Consider the following 19,618-nt stretch of genomic DNA (forward strand, 5'->3'; position numbering starts at 1 on the left):
ACTCTCTAGGTGAGGTGCACAGACTCAGCAGTCGTGATGCATGGACTTAGTTGTCCTGTGGCATGTAGGATCTTCGTTCCCCAACCAGGGATGGAACCCGCATGTCCCCTGTCTTAGAATGCAGATTCTTAACCAGCAGACCACCAGGAAAGTCCCCTGTTTTCTTTTTCAGACTGCACAACTGACCCGCTAGAGGTGAGCATAAAGAAATCTTGAGCATAGACTTCAGAATCTTGAGCACAAAGTAAAGAAATAAATGGGAACAGCCGAACAAGACGTGGGTTCTCCTACCTAAGGGTGGGCGAGCTCTGTGATGGAGGGGGAGAGGCTTGGGGGAGTCCAGTATCTGTGTGGGAGAAGAATTTCCTGCCTGCCGAGGAGAGCAGGAACTCTGAGAGGAGGCAGCCCCTTCACTGAGTGTTCCACTGGGGTTTGTGCCTCGGTGGATTCTTCATATATTACAGTGAATTTAATTAAATACATTGTGATCCCAACTGAGGGTATCCTAATTAGCTGGGTCAGGAACAAATCATTCTCCCTCCTTCTCCAGATGAAAACATCTACTCTCTCCTGCAGGGAAAGCATTTCCGGGGTGACGGGCTGGCCCTGTGGAGTCAGTCTCTCCAGTCCTGCCCCCTCCTGCTGCTTCTTACTAGGCAGGTTCCCAGGGTGGAATTCCGGGGATGGGCCAGCGCATCATGGGAGGGAGAGGGTGCTCGGCCTCCAGGGTCAGGGCCTGGACCCACCGAAGGCCTGGGAAGGGACCAGATGGTGCGGAGAAGTCAAGGCCCTGTTGCTGGCTTCGGACCCCCGTTTGCTCCACGTTGGACAGCCTGAAAACTGCCCAAGCGGGAGCCTGTAAGATGTGGTGAGAACAGGAGCTCTCACGTGCAGGAGGACCCCCAGAGACTCCAGTTGTGAGTGGAAGTTTGGGTTGGGGTATAACCTTTATGAGCAGGTGTTTCCTAGGAATGGAAAAATCGTTTATTCTGGATTTCCATGTGTATGTCTTGGAGAGTGAAGTTGGAGTGCGCAAGCAAGCTTGGAATTTTGAATTAAGCTTCTGTGCAAGTCTGAGAGGGGACCCTAACTGTCCGCTACACCGGGCTCAGAGGGAGAGGCCATGGCTCTGTTTTCCACATTTTTTGTTTTTATTCTTGTCTCTACCATTTGTATTAGGTACCCATTTTCTTTCCAAAATGGTTCTCACATAGACCAAAAGGATTCCTGGTGGCAGCAGAGATTACCAGTGACTACCAGGAGTCAAGTGTGGTGGTGTAGGGGCATCATCGTTGTATCAGTTATTTTTCCAGCAGGAGTCCCCAGTGTGATGTTTATTTCAGCTGAGGATTTATACAGCCCTGTCACCCAAGAGCCCCTGAGTCTGAGGATGAAAGACATCTCATATCTCAGCTCCCATCCAACTCTTTCTGGCTGTGCTATCCTCTCTTCTGGCTCAGAGACTAAAAACCCCAGACATTTGGAAAAGAACCCTCACATCCATATTAAAATTTCATGTTTAAGATTCAGAGCCTTACTGCCAGGAAATCCTGTTTCATGGGAAGGTAATGGGAATTCGGGGTTAAGGCTTCAGTGATCCTTTCTGTGATTTCGTATTTTACAATACCACCAGAATCCCTTGATAGGACTTATCACTTTGAATTCCATGGTTATTTTCCTGTTACCTTTCATTCAGTCAGTTTTTGTTGAAACTTTAATAAATGTAATTTGTTGGGTCTTAGTGATCCAAGGTGGCCATTCCTGGCTCCTGTATGAGTTCCCTGTTCCTCAGTCCCAACCCTAACGCTTGCTCCCGGGAATACCCGGGTTCCAATTTTGGCTTTCGGGGGTCCCTATGGAGAATTTGGAGAAGGCAATGGCAGCCCACTCCAGTACTCTTGCCTGGAAAATCCCATGGACGGAGGAGCCTGGTAGGCTGCAGTCCATGGGGTCTCGAAGAGTCAGACACGACTGAGCGACTTTACTTTCACTTTTCACTTTCATGCATTGGAGAAGGAAATGGCAACCCAGTCCAGTGTTCTTGCCTGGAGAATCCCAGGGACGGCGGAGCCTGGTGGGCTGCCATCTATGGGGTCGCATAGAGTCGGACACGACCGAAGCGACTTAGCAGCAGCATGGAGAATTTGGGGAGAATCAGCATGGGCAAGCTCATTGTGTTTTCCTTTCCATCTAGCCCGTCAGTCTCTCTCTCCAGAGTCCCACCCTCCAAAAAATGTAGCTTTGGAGCTTTCCATCCTTGGCAAGGAGACTTAAGTCAGAGGGGGCAAACTGAAGAGAAACCATTAAAAAAAAAAAAAGAAACAGCTCAAATTTATTTCAAGAAAAGTAGCTTTGTGTTTTGGTGGTTATACTCTGACAGTTAACATTGAGCTTGCTTGTTTTTCAGTCTCTTTCTGGTGGTGATTTCTGTAGGCCAGCTCTTACTGGAGGCAGGGCCAGGGGAAGACATATCGTTTTGCTCCAAGGCTCTGCACTTGAGTGTGTTAAATCACCCATTTCTGGGAAAGAAGGGATTGTTCTCTGCTGATACCTGTGAAGCCCTTCACTGTGTTGCCTGCAGGTTGGCCTCAGAGCAAAAGTTAACGTCGTGTGGCCAGCTTACATGGTCGAGGGCCTGCGCCCCCTCCCCTTCTTCAGCCCTCTGTTGGTGCATTCATATTTCCTCTTCCAATGAGGTCCAGACCTGCTTCTGGGATGTTCACACTTTTTCTGTGAACGTAGGATGTGTGCATGTGAACACATGAGCCTCAAAGCTGTGTCATCCAGTAGGAACAGCTGGGCCGCTCTTGTTAGCATTGAGCAGAGTGCAGGACATTGACTTCTGCGCTTCCTGAGTGTCCCACGGTATAATCAGGACAGGACAGAGGTCCAAGCAGGACCAGAGATGGTTACCGGGCATGGGCGTCAAATAGAACAAGTGTGGTCAGAAAGGAGATGAGCAGCACAGAGCAGCCCCAAGGCTTTATTGTGGTTCCTTGGGCCAGGCTCGGGGGACTGGAGGTGGGAGTTGGGGTGAGGAGAAAGAGGGAAGGACATGTGGTGACATGAGCCCATAAAATCCATGATGTCAGTTTACTCCTCCGGAAGGATACTGGGGGCAGATGCTGCCAGATTCTAGTTCTCTTTCTCCCACTAACTAGCTGTGTTACCTTGAGTCAACCACTTAAAACTTCTTGGGATTTTTTTTTTTTCCTGCTTTATGTGTACCCAATAGAAAAATTCCCTCTTCGCCTAAAATGAGTCATTTGAAATGAAGAAAGTGGCCTTTCTATACCAGGAGCATGTCAGTTCTCTAATTCTTAATAAAAAGGGTCCGTAGCTTTCCATGTGTTCTCACAGGGACCCCAAAGGATGTGAATATTGTGCTTCGAAACAAGTCTTCTTCAAGATGCAGAGGTCTGGGTTCTGCTAACCCCATGGCCTCCTCTGGTTTGTGTACCATACTTTTATCCCTGTCGTGTCTGCTTCGTACTGACGCCTGGGCTTCCATGTTCTGGAATCAAAGTTCTGTATCGACACAAACACAGCCCAGAGTGTAATTTTGACCATCTGAGCTCTAAGCCAAATGACATTGAGATGTTGAGAGAGAACTGGTCTGGACAAATTTATTTTTCCTTTTTTCCTAATCTAGGGGAAAACGTAATTTCAGGTTCTCCTAATAGACCAGTTCTAAATACAAAAGCTTGAGTCATCTTTCTTGTGAAATAGCCACACAGCAGCTTTGGCGCTTCTTTACTGACCTAAGATTCTGTGCAGGTAAGGTGACCACCCTGTAGGCCATCCCTTAAAGCGGGCGCTCGTCACTTTTTCCATGAAGGTCCAGATAATAAGATTTTGGGCTTTGCAGGCCATGTAATCTCTTTTGCAACTGTTGAACTCCATCTGGTGTTCAGAAAGCATCCATTGATGATGCACAAACTGATGATGCACAGTTTGTGGCTGTGTTCCACCAAGACCCTGTTTGCAGAACCAGGCAGAAGGGTACACTTGGCCTGTGGCCATAGCTTGCCAACCCCTGTCCACATAGAGCAAACACTTTGGAGATAAGCGGAAAGAGGAACCTCGGATTATTGTGCCAGGAAGCCAATTTTACACTGGGATTGTCGGATCCATCAGCATTTTCAGCACTCTGACACACCTGGGGGAGGCAGGAACAAGAGTCACCTTGCTCCCTGTCCTCATCAAGCTGCTGGGGGAAGGGCCCCCTGGGAAAACCGAGTCACCCCGGAAAGGGGTTGTGGGGCTGCCGGCAGGGCGGGCGGGCTCACGGTGAAGCTGGGCTTGGTGCGGCTGACCAGGGCACGTCCCTCTCTCTCACCCTCGCAGCACCTGCAGCAGCACGAGAGTGGCGTGGAGGGCGAGAGCTGCTACTACCACTGCGTCCTGTGCAGCTACTCCACCAAGGCCAAGCTCAACCTCATCCAGCACGTGCGCTCCATGAAACACCAGCGCAGCGAGAGCCTGCGCAAGCTGCAGCGGCTGCAGAAGGGCCTCCCCGAGGAGGACGAGGACCTGGGGCAGATCTTCACCATCCGCAGGTGCCCCTCCACCGACCCCGGTGAGTGGTCTCGCGGGCCACAGGTGGCCGCTGTGCTCTGGGCGTGGGGGACACGCAGGGACTGTCACTTTCCTCTTACTTTTAAATTTTTTTAGAGGAACTTAGCACCACTTTTCTTTGCACGTCACAAGCCACTGCCCAGTGAGCAAGCCAACAGACCGTGTGTTGTCCCCTCTCCCCAGGTGCGTCCAGCGTGCATTCTAGATTCAGTCTTTGGGTTCAGATCGACATAAAGAAAATGCTAAAGTATGTCTTGCTCAGAATTGAGATTGGGCAGTTTGTGGCCTTGAGTCTGGTCTGTAAGAATGAACTTCAGAGGTGATTGAAGAGTGAGTGCTTATTAAAAACATCGTGACTGTATCCGAGCGCCCTGGCTATTCCCGGCTCAGAGCTGCCCCTTTCTTCACAGAGTGTGGGAACCTTGTCGCAGCCCTTGCCCCATGTCTGCTTCCCGCCTGTCCTCTAGCCTGCAGTCCTTTCTCCTGTCTTTCCCATGTGACTTACTCCTGCAGGAACCTCGTACATTAGACTGTCCCCTCTCTCTTACTTTTTTCAGCCTCCCAATCCCTTTCTCTCCACTTGGGAGCATAGGACAGTCACCTGTCTCTTTAAAAACCGTACAGCAAAAGCACTCCCTTAATCCTGGCTTCCGCTGTCTGTCTACAACAGAATCTTCAGATCTTGAAAGAACAGTCTGTGTTGGTCCATCTCCAGTTCCCATCAGACTATCAGAGCCCGTTTCCTCTCGTCATCAAACCGTGCTTGAGAAGGAACCGTTGACCTTGCATGTACCCAGCCCAGTGGCCACGTGCTGGGCTTCTTGCTTGGGCTTTGAGGTTGCTGCCTGATGCCTTCTGGAAGCGCCCTTGCCTGGCCGTGTTTCTGTCTTGTTCTTCCGCTGCTCTGGACCATCCTCCACGCCCCTCCCTGGCTCGTGGTCCTTGGTCTGCCCCACAGGCCAGCATCACCAGGCACTAGGCCTGGCCCTCGGCTCCCGGCCTCTTGAAACTTTGCTCTCCTGCCTTTGGCACGTGCCCTTCAGGCGGCTCCCTGGGTTTCTCACTGGGGCCACTTCACAGGCCCGGGTTCACGACTTCTCCTGCAGACAAACCCCTTTGCTCATTCCAGTGGCGTGTTGCCGCACGACCTGGCCAGGCTGCAGACTCGGGTGGGCCTTTTGGCCTCTCTGTTGCCTGCAGCACCCTGTCAGCCATGGAGCTGTCATGGCTGTGTGGGGTTTTAATCCTAATGTTATCAGATTGCACATTTTTACAGTTTTTAAAGGCAAAAAGTTATATAAACCTTACTGTGAAAAATGGCACGGCCCTCCCCAGTGCCATTCCCCAGAGCCCTGGCTTTCAAGTTTAATTGTTCCTTTTGTTATTCATGGCCATATTTCTTAATAGCCTCTACTATTGTTGTTTGAAATTTTCTTTTTTTTTTGGCTAAGCGTTAGACATTACCTGTCGGCTTTCTACATGGGAAAATAAGGATTTTACTAGTACGCCATCCTGCAGGCCCACACACTCATACCTACTCACACACACCCGATCCACAAACTCACATTCCCACCCTGCCCCCACTCCGTACACACCCTCTTGCACACAGACTCGGTACCCACACACCCCAGCCCCTCAACACATTCTGTCTTCCCCTCCGATCTGTCTTCCGTTATGATTAAATAATAATTTGGGGGCATATTAATATTCAGTATTTTCATTATTCTAACTCTATAAATATTAATCACAGCTGAGCCATGTAGAGTTTTATAATTTCATTTACCTTCTTGTACAACTTTTTGTTTTCTCTGGTTTTCTAGGTACCTATGATTAATTCATGGCTAGCCCTCTGCCAGAGTAGACGTTTTCTCTGCTCTGAAGGCTCTGCTGTATCGCTTTATCTGTCAGCTTCGTTTCCTACTGGAGGCATCGCTCCAGAGCCCCCATGGACCTCTCTGCCCACAGCTTCTGTGTCCATCACCCAGCTGCTTCTCTTCCCCCTTGTTCTGTATGGGTGGAGCTCGATCCCCCAATGATGGGATACACCAGAATTCGAGACTGTTTCCTCTCTGCTCGAGTAGGGTTATCACAAAGGAGGGGCCAGTCCTCCTCGCGGTCAGCCTGAATTGTCGCTTTGGGAAAGTCCTGCGTGGGGATCAGGGTGATTTTTGTCACCCCCAGGTCACTGCAAGATGGACTGTGCCCTCCTGCATATATCATGGATGCCTCTTTTGTTTAAAGTTCATCATTCTCCACCTCTGGGGCTTGTGTTTCATGTCTGACCCCATGGTTCTGCCCTGGGATGGGACCCAGCACCCACATACACGCCAGGGCCCCAAGACTGGGACCATTGTGCCATCCGGCTGTGGGGGTCCCCGCTCCCCACGATGGCATTTTGGCCTGTTTGTCCTGCCAGTCTCTTTATTCTGTTAAATCATTTCACGGGGTTCTTCTTCCTCTACCAGTATACTCAGACCTATTTATTTCAGGGTTTAATTTTTTTTTAACCAGCTTTGCATACGTCATTGTTTTAATCTTCCACTAAAAGCTGGTCCCTTTTGCCCCTCAATTCTTTCTTTCACTCTGCTCAGAATTCCCTTTTTATTAATGAGGTGCCCCAAACTAAATAGTGTACAGCTGCCATTTCACCCGGGGTCTATGAGCTGGAACAAACAGTCCCCTGTTTTATAATGTAATACTTCTATTTATGCAGTTGCTGTGGAATTGCGTTCTTACACCATTGCCTTCTGGGTTTCTCTCATTTAATGCGTATTAGTGTTTTTTTTCTTTTCCTCCCTCTCCGAAGTGTATGAGCAACTTTCATCTAGATGATAGACTTCCTTTCTGTATTTCAGAATCCTTTTGTGTTGTCTTCGGCCTGGAGTCATGTTTTCACTCTCCACCCACCTCCCTCCCCACCCTGCACTGCCCTTCCACCCATGCGCTCTAGTTAAATGTATACTCTTTACTAATGACAAAGGCATAAATTACTAGGTAATGTTCGTACTGACATGAACAGTAACTCAGTTCTGTTTTAGAAACTCCATCAAGAAAACTCATCTTAAAACATATCCTCCTCCTTTGCACTGGGGATAGACTTATTAACTTCTTGGAAGAATGTCTTCAAGAGAAGGGCTGCATGGACCTGGTAGAATTAAGACACTGAAAGTCATCATCTTCTGGTTTTGTAAACACAGACTTCATAAAACAGGTGTCCCTTGTTCTGCCACGCTCAGAGACACTGCATCATCCTTTTACAGATGGAAGGTTCGTGGCTGCCCCACTTGGAGCAAGTCTGTGGGTATCATTTTCCAATCAGCATTTGCTCACTTTGCGTCTCTGTGTCATGTTTTGGTAATTCTCACGTTATTTCAAGCCCTCCACCAGCAGAAAATATTTCGACCCCTTGAAGGCTCAGATGATGATCAACATTTTTAAGCACTGAAGTGTTTTTTAATTAAGATATTTATTTTTTATTTATTTTTATTAAGATAGTTAAGATACTTTATTTTTTTTTCCCCGACCTTAATAGACTACCATGTAGTGTAAATGTAACTTTTATACGCACTGGGAAACCACAGAAATCACGTTAGCTCACTTTGTTGTCATACTCAATTTATCACAACATCCATGAGGTGTGCCTGTAATTCCCACTTCTCTCCTCTGGGACATAAAGGTTGGGGCACTGATCCTCAGCTGGCAAGGTCGTCCTTGTGGTGTGAGGAGGCCTCAGGGCTGTCTTTGGGCACCTGTCGGGAGCCCTGCGTTCTGACTCTAAGCCGCGTGTAAACAGTGGTGCTGTCTAGGGTTTTCCTTCCTGGCATTCTGTCATCACCTGGTTAAAAGACGGTGTTCTCTCTCCTTTCCTTTCCTCCTGTCTTGTCCGCACACCAGAGAGATTTATACAAAAGCCACCGGAAATAACGTCCTTCCCTTCCGTGAGCCCAGGGGCTCAGAGCTCCTGTCACCTCCTGCAGTGGCGGGGCTTCTCTTGCCGAGGCTGATGGAGTGGACTCTCCTGTGGCTTCTCGCCTGAGGGTGACAGAAATGCCACTTCTTCAAACCTTACTTGTTAGCTCAGTCCCACATGGAAATGCAGAGAAGGAGAAATGGTGGAAGCTCCTCTGCCTTCAGAATTTTGTAGCAGTGGCCAAGATTCATACCCACCACTGGCTCCCTAAGCCCCTTGAGAGCCCTCCTGACCAGTCTTAAAGCATCGAGGTCCTGCCCTGCTCCACCAAAGGGCTGAGTCTTGGTTGCTGACCACATGCTAATACCTAGTCCACCCTCCCCGACACAGTCCTGCTTGTGGTCAAGCGTCACCCTTACTTACATCAGTGAGTCCCGTAGTGTATTGTTTTTTTTTTTTTTTTTTACCAAGTGCAATGGTCTTTGTGGTTATGCTTGCCGCCCTCACCTCTGTGCTAGAAACACATACACACACACGGCCTTCCCATTTAAAAAAGAATGTCTTGGAAATGTACATCTCACAGGAGAGAAGGTGACCACACTACCAAGGTTCGTGCCTTCCCAACATTTTTTGTGTGTGACCTGGTCTTTTGATTTTGGCTTGAATGTATTTTCTGCAGGACCAAGTATTCTCTCGACGGTTTTGGGATTTGGCCTTCCTGTTTCACTCCCACTCCTTCCCACATGCACACGGATAAAGGCAGACAAAGCTCGTTTCTGCAGCGGCACCTGGGTCATATCTCCCAGTGGCTGGCTTCGGCTCTTTGCCTCCCCTTAGTTAACCAGAAGCCCTTGGAAGATGGAATGCACCCGTAGGTGGATCATGTGTAGGATCAGCTTCCCTGTTTGCTTATTAAAAAGGCATTTCTGGCTCCCGGGTGAAACTGTGGTTAATTTCGCTCTATCAGTGCCCTGAGGTTCAGAAGACAAGAGCCACTTTGTGCTTCTGCCCTCGGCCTTCCTCTGTTTTCCTCCTCCTGTTTCTCTTACCCTGCCCTTAACTACTTCTCACATGGGGACGTAGCCCTCCAAATGTTGCACATAAGTAATGACATGACTCTTCATCGAGCACCTACTCTGGGCAAGACTTTGAGTTGGGGGCACGGCTGATGCCGTCTCTCAGCTCTTGGTGTGGATACATTGTTCTAGACGCCGGCTCATGCGTTCAGGGCAACCGGATGATGGCTCAGCTTACAGATGGCGTGCTCATTCAAAATTGAGGGGAGTGTTTTGCTTGGAGCAGAAGATGGCAGCCTCCTTCACTGACACATCTTCGGCGCTCAAGGTAGTGAATTCCTGGGGTCAGGGAGCTGGCCAAGTGACGATGTGGTTTAGACGACAGCCTTTACTGAGACACTCACCGGCTCCACTCGATGGATGATTTTTTTGAAGCAAGTTCCGGGGAGTTCTACTTGTACAATTTAAGAGAATAAGAAAATGCACTGTTTTCCAGTTCGTCATTTGTTTTTGTTTTGATTTTTCAAAACTGGCATAAAGCTGCCCTCGGAGTATTAAGAGCATTGTTTTCTTTTTGTTTGTTTTGGTTTTTTTGTAAATAGCTAAATTATACGCAATTTCAGTACAATTTTTCTTTTAACACTAAAATATGGTGTGACCAGTTCTGCAGTTCTAAAGTATTATTTTCGTAAAACCACCAGAGTTTTTTCTCTCTCCTTTTTCCTTTTGATTGTATGTCTTGTCCGTGAGGCTTGGGGAAGCATAGGGATAAAGTAATTCTGCCAGAAAAGTTAAATGTGTAAAGGGCATCTGAACAAATTGGGGTGACTGAAAATTTGAGCACTCTTGAAGGAATAGAGAAAACATGACCTTATCTGTTTTAAAACCATTTCCTGATGAGGGACTACTGGGATGAGAATTATGAATTTCAGGGTGCTTTTTTAGAAAGCTTTTCAATGTAAGGCTAAAGAGACTTCATTATATATTGACATGAAGAGAGAATATAATATTGTTGAATGAAAAATGGAGTTTGCTGAATGATGTATACTTTGATTCTGTTTTTTTTTTTCTACAGCTTTTAAAATAGCCATTCAAAGCAAAGTTTGTAATTGGCATTTCTGACTGCTTCATGGGTGGGATCTGTTTGTATGGAATCTAATAGAGTGCCAGCCACATGGCAAGAGCTCAAATAGTGGCTGAGCTCGTTGACGGAGATACTAGCAAAATTACTCACAGGAGACCAAGGGGTGAATCTTGCTTGTCTTTTGTTCATGGAGACAGTTTTCCTTTTGTCAGTGTAAAGCACATGTAGTTTGATTACCGTTTGATTCGCTTGCATTTTGCATCCACATGAAGAGGACAGGAGTACTTCTTAGGGTGTCTACAGTCTTGTTTTTTTGTTGGAACAGAGTTCCTGATTTGCCTTAATTAGTCCTCTAACAATCTACAAAGGTCAGCGCCAATTGCCTGTTCATTTACATTTGTAATTGTGATGGCTTCTGATTACATATTTCTTGTCTTAGTCCTTCCTCAGCTGCTGCTGCTGCTGCTGCTAAGTTGCTTCAGTCGTGTCCAACTCTGTGCGACCCCATAGACGGCAGCCCAGTAGGCGCCCCCCTTCCCTGGGATTCTCCAGGCAAGAACACTGGAGTGGGTTGCCATCTCCTTCTCCAGTGCATGAGAGTGAAGAGTGAAAAGTGAAAGTGAAGTCGCTCAGTTGTGTCTGACTCTTAGCGACCCCATGGACTGCAGCCTACCAGGCTCCTCCATCCATGGGATTTTCCAGGCAAGAGTACTGGAGTGGGGTGCCATCGCCTTCTCTAAGTCCTTCCTCTAAGTATATGCCAGTATGTCTGCTCCTCCTCTCACACGTGTGTGTGCACATCTGTGCGTGCATATGCATGCACAAACACGTGTATGCACGCACACACACCCACCCCTCCCCCTGACCAGTGTGGAAGCTAAGGCTCCATCTCTTCATACAAGACAGCTTTGTAGTGATAGCACCGCCTTCCCTGCAATGTCAGAGTGTGTTATAAAGAAGCATCTTGGAGAGGCTGTTGCTTCTAAGTTAGGAATGTCCTGAAGCCAGAGTCAGGGCAATTACATGGATACCAGGAAGACCTCTGAGAGCCATTATCCAGGAGCTTTTTTGACTGGAGTCATTGTTGTTGTTCAGTCCCTAAGTTGTGTCTGACTCTTTGCAACCCCATGGACTGCAGCATGCCAGGCTTCCCCATCCTTCACTATCTTCCTAAGTTTGCTCAAACTCATGTCCATCACGTCGGTGATGCCATCCAACCATCTCATCCTCTGTCGCCCCCTTCTGCTCTTGCCCTCAATCTTTCCTAGCATCAGGGTCTTTTCCAGTGAGTCAGCCCTTCGCATCAAGTGGCCAAAGTATTGGAGCTTCAGCTTTAGCATCACTCCTTCCAATCAAAATTCCCACCAAGCTTGTTTCCTCTCTGTCTTCTCCAGAAGAGATAAGTGTATGCACCAAGACATTCCACCTTTTAGAAATGATCTGAGATCTGGCTGCAGTAGCCTGAGTTACAGTGATTATCATTCATTTGCCCATTTGTCTTCTGGATCCACCATTTAGTAGTTGCTTTATTTTTATGGGAGGTTCAAAGCTGTCAGGGTTTTGGGTTTAATTTCAGTGTTTGACACTGGAGTGTATGTTCCCCTATATAATATATTGGGCTGTATGTATGACTATACATTGCCTGTCCTCCTCATCTGGGCACTCGAGCTGTCTTGCATTCTGTCCCCTCGGTAGGTAGTGGGGGGTTCCCTCATGGCCACCCCACACTGCCCACTCTGAGAGGTGCCAACACTGTGGCTGCTGCCTTCCAGAGGGGGTGATACCGAGTGGCCCAGGAAAATGTAGATGAACGTAAAGAGGGGAGACTGTGAGTCCTTTTGGAGGGGGGTGGGTATTGAGGGTGAGCATTAGGGGTCTCCTGTTTAGGGCTGTAAGCATGCCAGAGAGCTCAGAAACATAGGGATCCCACGGCAGACAGAGAATGTCATGTCCCACCAGTTGCTATGTCAGGGGAACACTTACGGGGGGTCCCTTTGAAAGGGGGGATCCAAGGAGCTTGAACGAGGGAAACTTGTCCCTCAGGTGAGCATGGGAGCTAGCCAGCGAGTTGGGGTCGGGGCTCTGTACCTGGGTGGGTTGGGGATGGTGGTCATCACCCACTGCCCCTTGTCTCGTGGGCACGTCTCCATTACAGCCTCTTCACTTCACACCATCCCGTGCTGCTCAAATGTAATTTTTCAAGAGAAACAATGATTTGAACTTCTTACGCCTTCAGACATGCCCAAAGAATCTGTTTCTTGGGCCACTTACACTCTATATTAATAAACTTGCTCCTGACCATGGTAGGGGGTCCGGGAGAAAAGTGGAGCATGCATTGGTCTCTCTGCTCACAGAAATAGCTCAAAGCCTTCTTCTCAGAGTCACGGATGTTAAGGAACCCCCTTCAAACTGTGACCCAATTAGGAGAATTATAGTCCTGCATGATTTTTTTTTTCCCCCAAACACTGACTAGCAGTGGGAAGTTTTCTGACCACCCACATTGGAGTAGGCACGGTCCAGAGCCTCCTGCTTCTGGGGTTTCTCGACCCTCTGAGAGCGAAAAGGGAGCGTCTCCAGGTTCTTGGCCTGTTCCGCGCGACAGCCACGAGCCCCCTGCGGCTGTTTAAGTTTAAATTAATTAAAGTTGAATAAAGATTTACAATCCAGTCTCTCTGTCATACCAGCCAGATTTCAAGTGCTTCTTAGTCACGTGTGGTTCACGGCTGCCTTGGGGGAGGGACCAGATTCCTCGAGCAGTTCGGGACTTTCTAATGGACAGTGCTGGCCGGCTGCGGGGCACGCGATACGCTTGCCCTGGCGCTGGTTCCTCACTGGGATCCTGCTGGCCTGGCCTGGATTTGGGCCGCACTTTCCATAAAACTCTTTGACTTCCATTTTAAAGAAATGGATGTGGTGCCCACGTGCCTCCTGCTTTCTGTCAGGCTGAGTAAGGTGTTTTCTTTCACACCTTCCTATCTGTTTCTGCTATTTACCACTGCCCCCCACCTCAATTTTTCTCCATATTAGAGAAGCACGTTTTCAAATAGGCATTTACTTTTGGTTTTGCCACTTAAGCCTAATCCATTAGCAGTTTTGAGGAAGTTGGAAAGGACTTTCTCAAGATGTAGCCTTCAGAGTGGATGTTAAAGGGCTTTTTATAGTTTTACACTTCCAAACTATCTTGAGACCTTTTGTGTGTTTGTTAATAAAAAAAGAGCTATTTATCACTTTTAAAAGATACTTGACTTCTGCTCTAATCAGAATATTAGAGGTTGGATAGTATGTGATTTTTCTTGGAACAAGCCTGTCTGTTGTCTTCACTCAGCTTTATCCAGATCTGTCGTCATCTCACGAAGACAGAAAAAGAATCTATGTGCTTCCTCTCACCATTTTGCTTGGTTTAAAGTCCTCTGCCTGGGACAGGCTTTTTCCTTTCAGACTGCCTTAGTTTGCTTAGAGCTGCCCTAATGAAAAGCCATAGGCCAAGTGCCTTAAACATCCCAAGTTCACTTTCCCACAGTTCTAGAGGCTGGAAGTCCCAGATCAAGGCGTTGGGAGGTTCCATTTCTCCTGAGGCCGCTCTCCTTGGCGTACAGAGGGCTGTCTTCTCCTCTTCTCACAGCCTTCGCTCTGCTCTCAGGCCTGCCTGTCTCTCTCTGTGTGTCGTAATCCCCTCTTCTTATAAGGATGCCAGCCAGGGTGCCCTAATCCAGTCTAACACTCATCTTTAACTTAATCACCATCTTAAAGGCCCTTTCTCCAGATACAGCCATATCTGAGGTTCTGGGGGCTTAGAGCTTCAACATATGAATCTGGGGAACACATTTTAGGCCGTGACCACCCACTTCCTGACATCTGAGTTCAGTGTCTTGTTCCTTTTTGGATGTGGAAGGAGGACAGGAGGCAGAGGTGGAGGGCGACGGGGCAACCCCAGACCTTCCTGCCGCGGGGTTGGTACCTGCCGGTCCCTCCGCAGCTTCCTGCTCCCACATTGCAGTTCTAGGTGTGGGCCGTGGTCTGTGAAGAAGCAGAGCAAGCTCCCTGGCAGGGGGCTCTGGAGGAAGTGCCCCCTGCTTAGGTCAGAAAAGAGGTCAGAGCACTGTGCCCGCTGAGCTCATCAGATGGGGAGCAGCGCTCTGCCTGGCCTGTCCTAACACAGCCTCCGTCCAGACCTGCCACTGATGAGTCCCAAGGGCACAGCCAGCCTGTGGAGGGACATTCTCGTGCCTGTGAAACTTGGTGACCTACACCTCAGGACAGCTTGCCCCTCTGTACGCCAAGGAGAGTGGCCTCAGGAGAAACGAAACCTGCCAACGCCTTGATCTTGGACTTCCAGCCTCTAGAACTGCGGGAAAGTGAACTTGGGTTGTTTAAGGCACTCGGCCTATGGCTTTTGGTTATGGCAGCTCTCCAGGACGCTTTCGTGTATGAGGCTCAAGTGCAAGGATTTACACAAGGAGCCTCTCCCCTGTTACCCACTGGCACTTTTAAGAATAAGCACAACCCCCTTGTGGATTTGTGGATGGTGTTTAGTGGTCTTGTGTTTTGTTTGTTTGGGGGTGATTTTTTTGCTCTGGTTAGAGTAAATGCCACGCCCCTTGTCACCTTCTGTGACTTGCTTTGGTAGAGAATTCTATACCGTGTCCATTGGTTGGGCTTCCGTCTAGAGGATCCCAGTTACCACAAGTACTGAAGGATTCTGACTCCCTGGTTTTCCTCTGTCTGTGTTGAGTCCTCCAGGCCTGACACTGTAGAAGGGCCCTGGTGTGTAAGCCTTCACCCTCTTCATTTAGGGCCCACCCCTCATGTGTATCCCTAGGGCAGGTCCATCTTCACCCCCAACCCTCATCTTTTTCAAATGGGAGCCCAGGACACAGGCTTCACAGCTGACCTCCCAAAGGGCCTTCCTCTGCGAGAGTGTAAAGCAAGGGCATGTTCATGGCTTCTCAGCCATCATAGGTCTCAAGTCTCCAGGTTCCCAGACTGTGTGCTTGTTGTAACACGTGGCTGCCATACTAGACGCTGCAGATGGAGGGCATGTCTCTCGCTGCACGAAGTCCTCCTGCACTCTGCTGCTTTCCGTCAAGACTCTTCCGCAGTGTCTTGCCTTCTCGCTGGGGCTGACAAACTCACCCAAAGGACCAGCAGCACTTTTCCCCAGGGACAGGGTTCTTCATGTCCAGAAAGGACTATGATCCACTGCCGGATCCTCTCTGGGTAGAAACCAGGAAACCTCTAAGGCAGGGCAAGAAGGGGCAGCGGTCATTTGTGACTCTCCAGCCCATCGAGTGCAAACCTCAGTCTTCTCTGAGAACTGGCAGTGATTTAAGTGGTTTTCCTAATATTCAAAAAACCCTTTTATGATTTTCCTGTTCAAGTCAGTCCCAGTGGCATTGGAAACCCCGCAGTGTGGAAGGGCAGCCCTGCTCTGGGGGCTGGGCTTGGGGGTCTGTGCTGGAGTGACTCCTGGCCTTGTGAGACACTCAGGATGAGGGTGCTTCCACCCCAAAGTTTTCATGCTAATTTTGTAGTAGATATGAGTCTTGAATTGTTAACAAAACTGTCAAAAAATTCAAAACTGTGTAGGCACTTAAATTCAGAGCAAAATAAAAATTGGGGCTAATTTTGGAGTTCAGGAGGGAGAGCAAGGCTCAGGAGAGGGGCACGTGCTGAAGAGTTTGCAAATGAAGAGGCAGAGATGGGGCACTAGTTGGGGAAAGATGTATTTGACTTTCCCTGCCTCTTTTAGATGAGCACCATGGCTGGGGAAAGAATGACTGGTTTAAGTCCAGGCGTGGAGTTCTTTAGCCCTGTAGACATGGAGTGTCCTGAGTGTGGCCCATGGCGCTCTGGGCTCTGGGAAAGCTGCCAGCAGGGAGTGAGCAAAAAGTCTGGACTTTTCCCTCCAGTGAGGGGGAGACAGACGCCAGATAAACAAATAGAGGATGTCAGGTGTGCAAGGTGCTATAAATACAGAGCCAGGCAGGGCAGGGCGAGATGGGTCAGTCGTCTTACATAAGGTGCTCTGAGAAGTCTCCCTGGGGAGGTGACATTGGAGCTGAGCGGAGCGGCCCTGGCAGAGGCCCAGTGGGTGCACAGCCCCTCAGCCAGTTGGAGGGGCGGCGCGAAGGTGGGCAGGGGCCGCCGTGGACGCTGGCAGGCTGCAGGGGAAGGGGGATCAGATTTTGCCCCCATCAGGATGGGAAGGTTGAAGCAGGGGAGTGACAGTGGGATTTCTTCCACTGTTTAGGCTTCCGTGGGAACTTGACCTGCACGACCCCTATCGTACAGGGGTGACTGGTCCCCCTCCCCATCGCCCCCAGGAAAAGGAGCCCCTCAGGCAGGGATGGGAGGGCCACCGCAAGGCGCAGTGTGGGCAGGGTCCTTGCGAGGGGGGATGACTGCAAGAAGAACAGGCTGTGTTGACCTTGCACTGCTGAGAAGCCACTTTCTGGGATCAGTGGCATTCTTTGGAGCCCTCTGGTTTAGCCCAGGGGTCAGTGGTTTTCTCATAAAACAAAATCTGTTTCTGGTGACTCATGACGCAAGTGCGAAGCGCAGGACAGACTTGCGTCCTTTAGACTTGAGGATGCGTTGTCTCTGCTACAGTGTAAACAACTGAGATGAAGAAGGGGAAGCTGGCTCTGCTGGGGGTGTGTCAGGCTGACTGTAGTGAAGTAAGAACCTTTCTCCTGCTCCTCCCCTCCACCTGTCGATGGGCGATTCCACATTCCACGCAGAGCCTTGGTGTGTCAGAGGGCGATGCGGTTTTTCCCGGACCTGAATTCCGTTCCACTACATAGTATCATAATGCAGAAAGTGCTCGGTTCCCAGGCACCTGTGTTCTCTTGGCGTCCCAGATGCTGCGTGTCAGAGGTCATTATCCCGCTGTGGGAGGGCTGAAGACCTTGCTCTGACTTATGTGTCTGGCCAGCCTCTGACAGACAGGCCTGTTCTATTTCTGCACCCATTTTCCCCTCCGTAGGCATGTGCCCAGACCCCAGGCAGGTCTGAAGACGTCCTTAGAACACGTAAGACCAGGGAGATTTGTGCCCCACTGGTCTGTTTTCTCTGGGCTTTGCTGTAATCAGGAATGCAGACTGGGGTGTGTGCATTTCCAGTAGATGGTGTGCAGGCACACAGCCTTCCTTCCCTTCCATGAGTCAGAATTACATGGCTAATTGGGAAATGGTGCTTCTTTTTCAATAAAAAGGGGCCATGTCTCCCCCTCAGGGTCCTAGTCTTTCTGGGATTGTCAGGCTCCCGTGGAAAGGCCCCTGGAGGGAAGGACGTCCGTTATATATATCACGGGATATTTGGAAAGAATGTTTCAGCCACACCTGGCTGCCGTGTGTGAGGACAAATGCAATTTATTTTAAAAATTTGGCCACAGGCAGCCTTTTCTGTCTGTTTCTCTGGGGTGGGGGAGTGAGCAGGGGATTGAAGAGAGGCAACAAAGTGATGGTTTGCATTTGTTTTCTTCCAGATTTGACTAGCCAGCAGAAGAGAGATTATCTCTAACGGATATGAAAGGTTTAATCATTTTAATTTTGTTTTTATTAAAGTTTATCATAACTTTCCCCCCCAATGTGCCCTGGTAGAACAGAAGGGAGAGAAGAGGAGGTAATATAAATACACACAAACCCCCAAGCACTTGGTTAATAAACTCTCTCAGGGGCGGACCCGTGTGGGGAGGAAGTGGCTGGCTGGCTGGGGACAAGTGCTGACCCGGGCATGCCGTGACAACCCTAGAAACGTGGTCGGCATCTCCTAAGCGTCCCGGCCCCTCTCCAGCAGATACTTGGCCACGGGGAGCTCAAGGCTTTCATTAAGCAGAGAGAGGAAGCTTAACTCTTGTCTTATTCTATCATGATCCTCAAGTGGACTGGATCCTCAAGCCATTTCTAGCTATAAAGAAGCCTGAATTTGTAGAGAATAATAGAATTCGTTTCCATTAGATTCTTCTGCCCCTTACCATAACAATGAAAATATGTGAACCTGGATATCCTGAAGACTTACTTTAGGTCAGAATCCCTCAGATCTTGTCTGTGTGTGTTTTATGGAACAGCAAAGTTGGGATAAAAATAGTCTTTCGTTTGGGGGTAGGAAAACCGTCCTATACATGATGGTGAAACGGAGCAGCTAGGATCCTAGATGAACAGGGCTGTTGGCTCGTTTTCCATTCAGGGCAGTAAAAATAAGCTTATGTCAGAGTCAGTTGTCCCAAATCACCTGGGTGTGGACTGGAGTGTCTGTGACCTCAGCGCTGCCTTCCCTCTCCTCCATGGCTGGAAAACCCCATGGAGGCAGGGGTATTTGGATTCCCAGCACCTAGACCAGGCGGGATGGTGCACGGCCTGAGAACGAGGAAATGGTGTTCACGCCTGTGTTCATGAGGCTGGAAATCGTTCCCGCACACCCGAACCACTTTTTAAAGCAGTAAAATGAAAGCACTGTCATCTTGTTAAACCTGACTTAAGCAGATAGCTCACTTAACCTGGGATACGTACCAGTCCTGAAGTTCTGGGCTACGTCCTTATAGCACTTTCTCTGCCATTGTTGTGGAAGGTGGTCGGTTCATCAGTAGAGAAGCAGCTTTTCTAGTGGTGGCTGCACCTCCGCTTCCTGAATCAAGTAGAAACTGCAGAGAGGCGGCTTTGCCTCACCCGCTGTGTGAGAGTGAACGACTGGGCCCCACACAGGCCGTGTGGGCAGGCACGTGCTCCATACAGGTTCCCTTAGGGGCTTCTGTGAGGAGCGTGGTGGGTGGAAGGCTTCCAAAAACAAGCCTCCCTTCTGAGAAAGAAACCCAGAGCTCAAAGGCTGTCCCAGGTTTTCAGGCCTCTGCCGTGCCCTTGCTGGTGCGCTCCATGTGGGAGAGAATGCCAGCAGCCCAGCAGCCTGGCATTTTGGAATTCTTTTATGGGAATTCCTTGAACTGGTGAGGGGCAGCTTTCCTGCTCACACAAATGCAGGCCCATGTCATTCCCTGAAGGCTTTTACCGCCCCCGGCTAAGCTGCCCTCCAGGA

At 49.2% G+C, this 19,618-nt stretch overlaps 1 protein-coding gene across 4 annotated transcripts in view; it reads left to right on the plus strand.

The window, feature by feature from the left end:
• ZFHX3 (zinc finger homeobox 3) overlaps nucleotides 1-19,618 on the plus strand; it is a 254,749-nt gene that overhangs the window by 148,962 nt on the left and 86,169 nt on the right. For all 4 annotated transcript variants that reach the window (XM_086351557.1, XM_086351558.1, XM_086351560.1 and 1 more), the window contains one exon: nucleotides 4,348-4,579. In XM_086351557.1, the coding sequence (XP_086207683.1) occupies nucleotides 4,348-4,579 (232 nt within the window). The remainder of the gene's footprint in view (nucleotides 1-4,347; nucleotides 4,580-19,618) is intronic.

Source organism: Bos grunniens, chromosome 18 (genome assembly GCF_055505025.1).
Source record: "Bos grunniens cultivar Pamir isolate PY7600 chromosome 18, Bosgru_T2T1.0, whole genome shotgun sequence".
In the NCBI taxonomy this organism is placed as follows: domain Eukaryota; kingdom Metazoa; phylum Chordata; class Mammalia; order Artiodactyla; family Bovidae; genus Bos; species Bos grunniens.